Raw genomic sequence first — 13,602 nt, 5'->3', positions numbered from 1 at the left:
ACCCAAAAACCACCATTTTTAAATTGCGTTTTTAATAAAAATAAAAATATCAGTATTTTGTTTATAGCAGGTGTCTTCGAACAAAAGTTAAATAGATGCATATCTTTCATTTATTCAAATATATGTAAACACAAATGAAGCGCAAACATCGGATATGGTCATCTTTTGTAGCTCTCTAAGACATCCTGTGTAAAATAAAAGCCAGTGTAGATGTTTCATATTTCTGGAGTTGCTTTATATTTTCCTGCCAATGGGCTCCGCCAGTCACCTGAACCTGAAGTGCTACGACCTGTTTTGCTGAATGCGAAAGTTGGTCGCGCATAATTTCTATGTGTGCGTTTGCTGGGGCTTTAAAGGGTGTGGCCTAGCTCCGACTTCAGCTTCGATCGGCCATTTACTACTAGACTTTACACCGATTTTATCGGCCTTATCGGTATCGGCCGATAATTAGCATTTTATGCTGATCGGCTTTAATGCCATAATTCGCCGATCCGATCAATGACGTCATTAACCGGCTACGCAAAAGACATTTATTATGCGTCGCCATCGTGCACAGTATATTTGAATCCAAAAGCTAGTTTATTTTTAGCCTTGTCGTGTGTCTTTTGGTGTAGTCCTGTAAATATCTGAAGGCCAAAAAAGTTATGTCGGCAGCGTGGGACAGACAACACGTCTGAGGCAGACAACACGTAATGCCCGAATCAGACTACAAGACAAATTTGCTCTTTCAAGATTCAAGACTGCAGTAAAATCTTGTATTCCGATACCACCGCATCCCATTTTTTACGATCATTGGGCTTTTTTTTGTCAACTCAAATGCGACCGGATACACTCGTTACCGCGGCGACGACGACAAGAGTGGATAGCGCCGACGACATTATGTGGACAAAATGGGGGAAAACGTGTGTTGGTGGTCACCGGTGCTCAGGAGAGGAAAGGATGTTCGTTTAAGGCTTTCTTGAGGTATGTTCCCGTACTTTTAATACGATACAGCTCGCAAGCAGGCAACAAAAACGTTAGCCTAGCAAGCGAGTGGTAGCACGAACGGTAGGACGTTAACATGCCGCCGTTCTGTCGAATCATGCTCTAAAGTTTCAGTGTGGGTGAAGTCATTTAATTAAAAATAAAGTAATTAAGTTAGCAACCATTATTTCTGGCATGTAATGTTGGTTTGACCAGACTGATTAGAATGCACGATCTGACTAGAGTAGTGATTTCCAACTTTTATGGAGCCAAGGAACATATTTTACAATTGAAAAATCTCACGGCGCACCAACAAACCAAAATGTCACAAAAAATCGATACATTAATTCCTGTATTTACTTCCTGCCATCTAATAGAAGACCATTCATTTGTTCGGTCTGTCACGATGCCTCACTGGCATAAATAGAGGTACAAAGATACTTTATTTACTGTAAATATATTTTTTGGAGCAATTAAGTACACAAGTATATAGAGTAAATGAACAGGTCATTTAAATAGACACATTCCTCCATCTTGTGACGGGCTCGGTGATCGGTTATCGTTTTTCTTAACTCGCTGATCGGCTCCAAAAATCCTGATCGTGTAAAGCCTATTTACAACGTGGTTAGCTCAGTGTGAGTGTGTTATCATTTTAGATTTGTGTGTTTGACTGTTTGTCGCATTCAATAAATGGCTGTAAGTTCTTTTTCACTTCATTCGAGCGTGGCGTATCTGAAGCTCACTCAAAATCTTTCATTTTGGCTCGCAACACAAGGCAAAAATTCGACCAAGCGACAGCTCGTAACTCAAAAATCTCGTAAGTTGGGGCTCTTTTAAGTCAATGTACCACAGTATTTTGTTGGTGTACTGATGTACCCATGATGCATTTCACATGGATCGGGAAAATGAATTCATGCGTTAATTAGCATAGTTAACTAGTTGTCTTTGATTGATTATTAGATACTATAGTTTCGTTTGATAGCTTGCTAAATGAAGCATTTATTGATAAATTCCAACATAAGTAAAATTTAAGAATCAATCATAACAACCTTGCTACTGTAAGTGTCAGCATGGCTTAACTTGATAGTTATCTAGTTTTGATAATGTAGCTCAAGAAATTGACTCCCCACGGAAAAAGGTTTATAATTGCCTATAGATGCCATGAAGGTGGAAAAGCGCTACTTTTGTCTTCATAAAACTCCTCAACTCACTTTGAAATAGTTCCTTGACATAAAGATGCCACAAGATGGCACCAAAGTAATACTTATATTGCTTTGGCTTTAGCCCAAAGCAGCGAGTAGGTGAATTTTCGGCAATTTTAGCATGTATAATAAACAAACACGATATTCTCAGTTGCTCCTTGTGAACATTTAGGAGTTAAGTTAAATGCAATTTCAGTCCCAAAAAAGCTGAAGGGGAATTACCTTGGCTTTACCACACGTAGTCAGTGCAGAGTTTATTCAACTTGTGTGGCTGTCACGTTGTCACTCTTGTGAGTTTGAAAGACAACAAGTGAACATAATGTGTTTTCTATTCTGTTTTCTTTCCAGTGAAGTCAGGCTAGTGGGGCGTCACACCACGGCATCCTGCGGCTGTGCGACCAGGTGGATGCGTTGCTGAACTAACAAGGCAGCGCGAAGTGTGCGCTTGTTCTCGCTGGGTGGCTGCCTGAAATGTCAGCGACGGAGGAACAGATAGGTGCTAGAGTCTAAACATAACCTGCTGTAAATCACACACACACACACACACACACACACACACACACACACACACACGTAGGTGAGACAATATGTGCGTGTGTGCGTGGCTGTTGGCGGGTGGGTTGCGGCCTTGTCTATATCTGTGTGTGTGTGTGTTTGTGTGTGAATTGTGACGGGGCAGCATGGTAATGGCTGGTCAGCTGGTATGGCGAGTATTCAGGGCGGGGGCTGTGCATTGTCCTCTCATGGCTCCCCAACAATGCCCCTCTGAGCAGCTCGCCACACATCTACCAGTCACGGGCCTCTCTCTCACCCGTTCTCTCTCTGCTGCTTTGCTTTCCGTCTGCCATATTTATTCAGCCGGGGCGAGGCGTAAAGTGAGACGTGAGGGTTGTTGTGAGAGCCGCGATGCCCCTGACCATTTGGGCGAAGGTCAAGCAGCGAGAGACCCCCTGCCGCCTCCACCCCCAACCCCCAACTCACCATGCTCCAAATCAAACCACGTCATTCACTCTGGAGCTGCCAAGACACATACGATACCTCCATACAAACGTCATCACATGATGCAGGTGTTGAATAATTTATAGAGCCTAATCAGTTCTGAAAGGCTGTTTTTCAAAAATAATGTGCTCCCGTCGTGCATATGTACACGTAACTGATGGCATTTTATGATAAAGTGACAAAAGATTGATTGTCGCTCTAATGTTTAAGTCATAGGAACGTCAACATTTGAGTGTGTTGTAAATCAAAGAGCCACGGAATCCTGTCAGACACACTCCAAATGTTTAAAAAGTCAACAAGGCAACAACATTTGTATTTTTGTCACATTTCGCTTTCTCCAAAACTTTTGTCCAACTCATGAAAAACATGTACATCCAAATATTGTTAGTTTTATGTTGGACTAAGATAAATATTTTAGATAAAAAGGGTGTTAAAAAAAAACATATTTCTTTCACTATTCACTTCCCGGAAGTGTCTGTGTTAAACATGTATCCAACTTTCATGACTTTCATGTCTGAATAAACTATTTCTGATGAAAATGGCAAAAAAAAACAAAAAAAAAAAAACTCTCCACTTTCTGCTTGTGGAATTGGTCCCAAAACTATTGTCTTGTATGAAAAAGACTGTATCTACAAATTTTGTGAGTTTCATATCAGAATAACATAAATATTTTGGATAAAAAGGGCAACAAAAAATAACCTGGTCTATTTCTTTCACTTTTCAATTCATGTGTGTGGAATTTGTCCCAAAACTCATGCCCATATGCAATGGAAAACATGTACAGTTCCTACAAACTTTGTGAGTTTTACTGTATATCGGAATAACAAATATTTCAGATGAAAAGGGGAAAAAACTAAACAAAACCAAAGAAACAACACGTTTTTTTTCAATAATAATAATAACAATAACAAATAATTACTGATATTTCTGATACAATTACAAAATATTAATTGTCTGTTCAATGTGTTCAATGTCACTGGAATGCCCAAATGTATTGGTGTGCGAAATATGGCGCCTTCACTTTTCCACATTGTGTTCATCAGTGAAGGCTTGTGAAAAGACGCCTTCTTGTGGACGATGGGCACAACTATCTCTGGTCAAGATCTAAAAAGTCACAAAGATGAAGAAAATACGGAGAAGTTGAGTCTTCGAAAATCTCCAAAAGGCAAATTGTTGCAGATGATTTGTTAAATGAATCGAATTTGAACAAAGCGCTGGGGGGCGAAAGATCTCAGGGCATTACCTCCTCTCATCTGCAGGGGGCGACAGAGCAACAAGGTGATAGCAGCAGCTTCCTCTGATTGGAAATTAAAGTACTGTATTAGACAGTTAACATTTTGGTTATTATGTATTTAACATACGAAATGTTTTATTTTAATTTGTATTTAACATCATTTATTCAGTAATTCACGTCAATAAGAATTTTGCCTTCTAGACATACAGACCGACAGATAGATAGAGAGATAGATAGATGGCAGCATTAATTCAACTCCTCTCCTTGTTTTTTGTCTTTGTCTGCTTTCCTCCGAGGACTCTTACGTGTACGTGACGTATAAGTGCTCACGGTAGGACATCAGCCGCTCACCTGGCTGAGGGAGCTCAGGCTAATCTCCAATCCGATTAGGCTCCTTATCTACTCAGCGCTGCTTTTATGTTCTTTGGAGCCAACTGAAATAACGTACAAAGAAGAGACGGCCTCTTTCACCCTCACTGCGTCAGGGAACGGGAATGAACTTCAACTACACTGATTAATGTCCAGATGTATGCCTCGAAACGATGACTGAATCAATCAGGCGTGACTCTTCATTTTATCAAGACATATGGGATGATTCTATGCTCTTAACTCTCCAGGGAAAGCTTGGAGATGGCATTAAGGTGTGCTTGGATGGGTTTGGTGTGGAGGAACCCACATTAGACAGCCAGAGAATCCTGACAGACATTCTCCAAACATCTTCTAGAAAGTCTGGAAGCTGTCGTAGCTGCAAACCTTGATGACAGTTATTTTCGTGAAATGTATCATATTTATCCTCAAACGTTTGTATGTAGTCTAGTGAAAAATATACTGTACATTTAAGTTTTATGTACGAATAACAATTATTTTGGATGAAGAGGGGGGGGGGGGGGGGGGGGGAACAACCTTGGATGTAAGTCTGTGCCGGTATTTCCTTGACTTTCACTTCTTGTGGGTGGAACTCATCTCAATACTGTTCACTTGTTCACATGAAAAATATACATATCTACACATTTGGTGACTTTTATATCTGATTAAGAAATAGTTGGGATGAACGGGGCAAAAAAAAAAGAAACCTGGGAAATTCTTTTGGGTGGAATTTTTCCCAAAACTTTTATCCATATGAAAAATAACGTATCTACACATTTAGTGACTTTTATATTCAAATAACCTAATAAAGATGATGGGCAAAAAAACTATGTCTGTGTTTCCTTCACTTTTCACTTTTTATGGATGGAAGTGGTCCCCAAACATTTGTCCATATGTAATAATAAAAACCCCAAAAAAACATGTACCTCCACATTTCATCACCTTTCGAGCCGAATGAAAACATGTATTTCCAAATTGTGTGAGTTTTGTATCCAAATAATATAAATATCTCAGATAAAAGGGGAAAACAACTAGAAATACTTGTGTACTGTATTTCCTTCACTTTTCACTTCTTGTGAGTGGAATTCCTCCCAACACCTTTGTCCATATGAAAAACATATACAGTACCTCCAAATTTAGTGAGTTTTATATACAAATAGAAAATATAAAACTTGGCACAGTGGCACACAAATACCCAAATCACTCTTACTGACACACACACACACACACACACACGCACACACGTTTGTTAGGTCAAGGCATGTGAAGTCTTCCCATGTCCATCCATGTCAAAGCAGTAAAGAGCATAATTGCCTTGATCCGGTTGTGGACTTAATCGGGAGCCTTGCGGCCCTCGCTGTGTCTCGGACTTCCTCGATGCGACGGCTCAAAGTCAAAAGACGACAAGACCACCATATTTTCTCACACAAACTCTGAAGTGATTTTATTGGTCTTTCCTGTTTTCTAGACACACAGCCCATATACATGCATTTACATAGACAGATTACATGATATATAGTGTATATTTTTTTTTTTAAAAAAAAGTTTAAATCATCAGTATTTCTACACTATGTACAAAGACCGCCACCCCGTTGTTAAATATACAGAGACTGAATGATCGTCTGACAAAGGATGTGAGGGGCTTTCGGGGGGGGGGCAAAATATTTAGCTGCCAAATTCATTCACAATATATTATTCCTATGAACAAAAATAAATAGATTTTCTCTTCAATTGTCCTGTGAATACCTCGGGTTGCTGTGATAGGGGGGTTGCATAGTAACCACCATCCCCATCCAAATCTCTTTGATTGGATCTTATTTGCAGGTGTACCTAATGGTGTGGACTCTTACGTTTCATCATTGTCTTGGTTAACTACGCCTCTGTATTTACTACACACGCACAGGAGATTTCGTTCAAGGAGCCAATAAAAAAAAAAAAAAATCAATCAATCATCTCACACGTCTCTTTAATCCCGTTTGGGGGTGGTAGCGGTGTCAGTTTTGGCAGGGCGTGAGGGGAGTCGATAGGTCGCTCAGCTCACGGTGGCTACGCCGCCCTCCTCGCCCCCCTCCTCCACTTTGCCGCCTTTGCCCATGGCCTTCATTTTGGCCATGATGTCGGTAAACGTCTCCTTGACCGTCTTCTCCAGGAGCCAGCCTTCGCTTTCGCTCTCAGGGTCTTCGGGGTTGGCCAGGGTGGACAGGGAGCTGTGGACGTACTGCAGGCCCACCGTCACGGCAACCTACGACAGGACGGGGAAAACGCGACTCAAATAAAGCGGAAAATGGCATGGAGTCACAATTTCATGAAAATTAAATGGGGGGGGGGGGGGGGGCATGCCATTTTTCCTCAAAATGACAAATATAGACTGATATACAGTAAATGTATGAGTACTTCCACACCATCAACGCTAACTTCTGATGGCCTTTGATGAACTTCACTTCCAGGGAGTCGCCTTCGTCCAGGTTTCTAGAGCAAACTGTTGTCTGCTGGACTTAAGACATTACATAAAAGTGTCTGCAGCCCAGACAGGAAAAGTAGGGGCCAATTTAAAGCAGCCACCAAAACCCCCGGGTCTTGCGTCGACTTGTTTACAAGCTTCATCAGCCATGTGAACAGCACACAGAAGTTGAGCGAGAGGAGAGATTGATGAGGAATTGCTACTCTTTAGGGTATTGGTACAGGCGAGATACTGACGGGAAGGAGGAATGATTTTTGGGTCGTTTAGGGAAGAGACTGCAGTGAGTATAAATGAGGAAAAGGAAGAGGGAAGTAGGCGACGGAAATGCCAGCTGGGTCAAGTGTTGCTCACCTGGAACCATGTGATTAGGAAAAGTCGTCTTGACACTCTCCTCAAGCACTACATTCAATGTGTGCTGTATTATGAATATTAATTCTATGATTATACAGTACCAGGAACGTCTAAAGTTTTCTAGAAAATGTTGCTATTCAATATAATTTTGATATTCTGTATTTCAGCTTTGTGCTATCGATGACTAAATAGTTATTCATAGGTGTGCAGGTGTGGGTATACTTATTGCCCCCCAGCTCAGACGAGAAGGTAGACTCCCTCCGCCTTCAGGTGGGGGGACGGGTCCTGACTGTTGTTTGTGCCTATGCACCAAACAGCAGTTCAGAGTACCCACCCTTTTTGGAGTCCTTGGAGGGGGTACTGGAGAGCGCTCCCGCTGGGGACTCCACTGTCCTGCTGGGGGACCTCAATGCTCACGTGGGCAATGACAGTAAGACCTGGAAGGGCGCGACTGGAAGGACCGGCCCCCCCCGATCGGAACCCGAGTGGTGTTCCGTTATTGGACTTCTGTGCTCACCACGGATTGTCCATAACGAACACTATGTTCAAGCATCGGGGTGTCCACACTTGCACTTGGAAGCAGGACACCGTAGGTCGCAGTTCGATGATCGCCTTTGTGGTCGTATCATCGGACTTGTCTCGGACACTCGGGTGAAGAGAGGGGCGGAGCTGTCAACCGATCACCACCTGGTGGTGAGTTGGCTCCGATGGTGGGGGAGGATGCCGGGTTGACCTGGCAGGCCCAAACGTATTGTGAGAGTCAGCTGGCAACGTCTGGCAGAATCCCTTGTCTCCGGCAGAACTTCATCCATGTCTCGGGGGAGGCGGGGGACATTGAGTCCTAGTGGACCATGTTCTGCGCCTCTATTGCCGAGGCCCCGGGGGTGAATGAGATGCGCCTGGAGTTTCTAAAGGCTCAGGATGTTGTGGGGCTGTCCTGGTCGACACGCCTCTGCAACATCGCGTGGACATCGGGGACAGTGCCTCTGGATTGGCAGACTGGGGTCACACTGACAAATAAACCAGGAACCCAAATAGACTGTATTTTTTTTTTTTAGATCTTGTAGCACCCAACTTTTTAAAACATATTTAATGTGACCATTAAAAATAGTGTGATACCTTGTAGTATTCAACTTTTAAAATGATTATAAATAATAAAATACTGATATATTTGTAAAAAAAAAAAAAAAAAAAAGAAACAAAATACTGACATATTGTAATATTCAACATTTTTTTCATTAAAATAGTGTGACATTTTGTAACATCAACTTTTTTTATTTAAAGAAATGTATTCATATACTGAAATTGTGCGATATCATGAAACAAAAAACGTGAGATCTAGAAACGTTCAACTTTGTTTAATGGATAGTATTTGCATGTACTGTACTGATGTTGGGACATGTTTAATTTTATTAGAATCCACGTGAGGCCAATAGAAGAAAATGGCCCGCAGGCTGGACTTTTTACGCTAGTGTTTTTTGTACGTTTACGGCCCAAAATATTAGGTACACTTTCCCAATCTTATGAGATCCAATCAAGCAAAATATGCACAGGTACGTGAGGGGTACCCTGAGAGGGGTTTCTAATACTTTTGGGGCAATTTTAGCTACATGAAAGGGCCTTATATTGAATCCATTATACGGATGAGGTGCACTTTACTAGTATTGTGGTTGCTGAGTGGTCGTTAAAACATGCTGATGGTGTAATTGTTTTATGTTCCCTGACCTCTAGCAAGGTGACCAGCAGCACCAGGGCGCCGATAGTGGTCATCATGCCGCCATAGTAGTAGAGCAAAGCGTCGCGGCAGCCGCTCTTCCACACGTTGAGGTCCTCGGTGTAGTGGTCATAGCTGTAGTGCGCCGAGTTGTTGGTCATCTGCTGCTGGATGCACGGCCGTGGCGAACTTGGGTTGCAGCAGCTGAAGGGCACGCCGTCCATCAAGTACTGGCCATCCACATTGCTCCCGATGCGGCTAGGAAGCAATTATTACACTTTTATTAGTGTAAATAGTTTAAAGTATAGATTCATATAATGTCATTAGTCTAAATCATTTAAAGTCATCATTAAGTCTACTTCCGTACTTTCAATTAAAAAAAAATACCAATAAGCTTTCTAAATATTGAGGGTTTTTTTTTCTCTAGGTTTGTGTCGATTCGCAGTAATCCGGGTCATGGTAATCCGTAAACAGTGAATCAAGGCAACTGGACTCTTCTTGTTTGTTAAATTTGTTGTGTTTTTTCTTGTTTTACGAAAACGTCCAAATATGACCTTGGTAACAATGCTACTAGGAAAACAATGTAGTTTGCATTGTAAAAGAAAGTAAACAACAACTAAGATGCTACACTTACTTTAACATTAAAAAATAAAGTAAATGTCTATTTTTTTAAATTGGGTATTTTTTGTTTTATATTGAATATAAAATAAATGTATATCAAACAAAAATGTTAAATCAAATCTTTTTTTTCTTTTACAAATTTCATTTTTCATGATTTGTATTTTTAAAAATACAATCCTTAAAATTATTTCATGTGATCTGTATTAAAAACACAAATAAAAATGTAAACTACAAAATGTAAAATATTTTTTTTTACATGATTTGCATTAAAAATACATGTGAATAAAATAAAGATACATAATGATATTACTATTTTTATCAAATACAAAAAATAACAGAAAAACATTTTTAATATGATTAATGTTTCAGAATTTTGTTCATTAAAAAATCTTTTTTATTAAAGTTATGCCCCTCTGAACCGTAACGGTTGAGACAATCAGCTATAGGAACATCCTTGATTAACCATAAATAGAGTTGAGCCTCAACAATGTAAGGCAAAGTGTGCAGGAAGTGTTCCGCGACAGTTGACTGACACTTGTGGGTCAGAGTCGGAAACACTTAATCCAGAATCAAACCGAGTAAACCTCTTTGATTGCACAGGAAACGCGATATATGGGTCAGTGCGCAGAACTGCAACCACTAAGGCCTTAAAATATTTAATGAACAACATTTCACCTTGACTGTTCAAAAATGTCAACACAATCACTGTCCCTCCTTCTTGAAATCTTTGAAAAACTTCAACAGATGAGCTTTCCCAGAGTCCAGAAGGGCTGATTGGACAGGACGCTGATGCTTGAAGCGCTAATCATGTTGGGAGCACGAAAACAAACTGGCACAACATTAGGTGCACACCTCCAACGGGTGTTTTTAAGATTGCGCGTCTCCTCCTACGGTTAGGGGTTGCTTTTAAATGTAAAAAATATATAAAAAATATATACTATACCTATATAAAAAGAAGAAAAAGACAGAGGTAAGGCCATCAGATGACGTTTTACCCTCATTTAAGAAAAACATTCATAATAGACCCGCAATATGACAGGATGGTTTTTATGAACCCGGCTAGGTTTCTTTGGCACACCAAAAATGTTCATGGGTCATTTGTGACGTGCTGCATGTTTCATCATAAATGTCATCAAAACTGAGCATTTTTAATTGATTGACTCTCGTATTGACTTTTACTAGCAGGTGTACCTGAAGTTGTGGTGAGGAAAAGTATTTTGACGTGTACTTTAAAATCCTCCCTGTGCTGGTTTGACTCCCTTAATCCCACGCGACCACCCTCTCACACCCGACCCTGGCAAAACTGCCTAGTAGCCTCCACCACTTACTCATTCGCTGTCACCATTTTTGTCACGCTAATCTTCAAAAGGGCGCGTTCGAATAACACACCTGCCCTTACCTACCTTCACCCCAAATCCACTTATACTGAACTCAGCTTCAGAGTACCACCACCTCCTTATCCCTCGGATCAAATGACCAGTATTATTACTATATCAAAACTATCAGAAGCGCTGACCTATATTTACAACCTAAATTCGAATATTTGTTCCATGAAATTGTATTAATTTATTCCCAACGGTCTATTCTTTGAATTTCGTAGTGTTTCTCTTGGCCGCAGTGCATCCAGTGTGTGTATGTGGATTTTAGATTTTTATTTTTTTTGTGCAATCAGATTTTGCCCTCTATCTGTTGCCATGTCAATCAAATCAGTGCAGAGCATTCAGAATCAGTCGTGCTGGCTGATGTAACTTAAACTATATTAGCAATAGGACTGTGTCTTTAACCTGTGTCTGTTCTCTGATTGGTTGCTCTGAGCACATCAAGTTCAACTAGCAAAACATATCTGTAAATTTGCACACATTAATACATTTAATAATCAGCATCTCTGGAGAGTGTGATGTAGTTCATTTATTTTGGGTTTTTTTGTCATCTTATTAAATAAATATTGATTCTGATGATGTAGGTGGCAAAGTACCATGCTGTTATATTGCGTTTTTGTCAGTATTAATGGTTTCTATCATTTTGTTGTGATAGTGGTGGTATTAAGAGGTGGATTAAACAGGTAAATCCCCACTGAAGGTCCAGGGACCAAGTGCACCGCCTGCCACTGCAAATGACACATCAAATTCATAGGAATATTGTATTCTACTCACTCTCTGACCTCCTTGGCCCTGAAGTCTAGGTAGCGGTTGCTGACCCACTGTATCTCGAACCAGTCCCGGAAGTTGTCGTTGCCGCAGCAGCGGAACTCCATCTGCATCAGGTCCAGCGTCCGCTTCATGTAGCAGCGTCCCGGCGTGTCCGTGTCCTTGTAGTAGCGCATGCCGTTGCGCAGGCCCTCAGCCAGCGTGAACTGCAGCGGGATGCGCATGATGAAGCACAGCAGAGCCGTGACCACCAGAAGGGCGTTGAAGACCACGCACACCACCAGGAAGGTCTTGAGCATGGGCTTCCACTTGACGAACTTGCTGGGGTCCAACGAGTCGTAGCAGACCTTTCCGCCAAAGGCGTTGATGCAGCACGCCACCAGCCCCATCAGGATGAGAAGGTTGGGCAGGAAGTGGCTCTCGTTGTTGTCCATCAGCTCCGAGCGCTTCCGCAGCTCGATCTTGAAGAACAGGCCCATACTGAAGACCAGCACGCCGGCCATGACGGCAAACCAGAACAAGAACCATACGCTTTGGGCGAGCTTCACTCGCTTTTTCAGATCAAACTTGACCTTCATCAAAGCCATTATTCAACTGGATGTGTCCTTTATAAAAAAAAAAAAAAAAAAAAAAAAAAAAAAAAAAGAAAGTCCAGTTATATCCTAGGAAAACTTCTTTCTAGATGGTCGTTTTTTAGTAACCCAGTCGCGGTTTGAACTTTGACAGTCTCCTTTGGTGAGTCAGTAATCCATCAGAGACCATTCCTGTTGTGCCCCGGCCAAGCCCAATTATGTTATTCATTTAAAGCCACCGCCATTCCGCCCCAAAAAAACTTCCCAGTTCGACGCGTTCCCTTCGCTTGGATTTCTCCAGGAGGATTTTTGCATGGATCCTCATGACTAAACTCACCAAGTTGCAGTACGTCATGCTAAGCTCCTGTAAGCGGCCTGATCCAATTTGCCAGAAAAAAATCCCCCTGCACAAGATCAGCCCGATTTGAAGTCGCAGCCCCGGGACCCTTAATTGGTTTGAATGATCACGCGGTCGCCTCGGTTACTTTCATGACGGGATCTCCAAAGACGAGCAGCATGGAAGCGACGCTATTCCAGGAGTCATTCACAGGCGCAGGTCCGCAGGTTCAAAACAAAGCGGATGTCCTAACTGCTGGAGGCCATTAAGACATCAACAGTACTCGCACAAACAGTACGGCTTGTAATATTCCTGTGCACTCAGTGGACACTTGTTCAGGTACGCAATCCAATGACATCCAACACAAGAGCATCATCAAGAAAAAATTACATGTATTAATATAACAATGTTTATTATTGTGGTTGTAGTTCAACCTTTCTTATATTGTTAGCCTAATAGCATTATTGCCTAAATAATTTAAAAATATATCTAAAAAATCAATATTAATTAAAAAAAGCAATGGCCTTGCTAAAAAGTGTTATGTTTTCATGTCTGTGTAAATTTTTAGTCAGCCGCAAAAGTTGAATTGAGGCAACTGGACTTCCTTGTTTGTTGAATTTGTTAACTATTTTTTT

The 13,602-nt window shown here is 41.3% G+C and overlaps 1 protein-coding gene across 1 annotated transcript; it reads right to left on the bottom strand.

Moving 5' to 3' along the window:
• Positions 1-6,181: 6,181 nt before the first annotated feature.
• Positions 6,182-12,684, bottom strand: prph2a (peripherin 2a (retinal degeneration, slow)). Its single transcript, XM_061706142.1, has 3 exons — positions 12,065-12,684; positions 9,302-9,548; positions 6,182-7,006 (listed from the first exon to the last, which is right to left on the bottom strand). The coding sequence occupies exons 1-3, from the start codon at positions 12,643-12,645 to the stop codon at positions 6,797-6,799; spliced, it is 1,038 nt and encodes a 345-aa protein (XP_061562126.1). The 5' UTR covers positions 12,646-12,684; the 3' UTR covers positions 6,182-6,796.
• Positions 12,685-13,602: the final 918 nt, after the last annotated feature.

The sequence above is a fragment of the Phycodurus eques genome, chromosome 19 (assembly GCF_024500275.1).
Source record: "Phycodurus eques isolate BA_2022a chromosome 19, UOR_Pequ_1.1, whole genome shotgun sequence".
NCBI lineage: Eukaryota > Metazoa > Chordata > Actinopteri > Syngnathiformes > Syngnathidae > Phycodurus > Phycodurus eques.
This window is presented reverse-complemented; position numbering and strand designations above follow the sequence as displayed.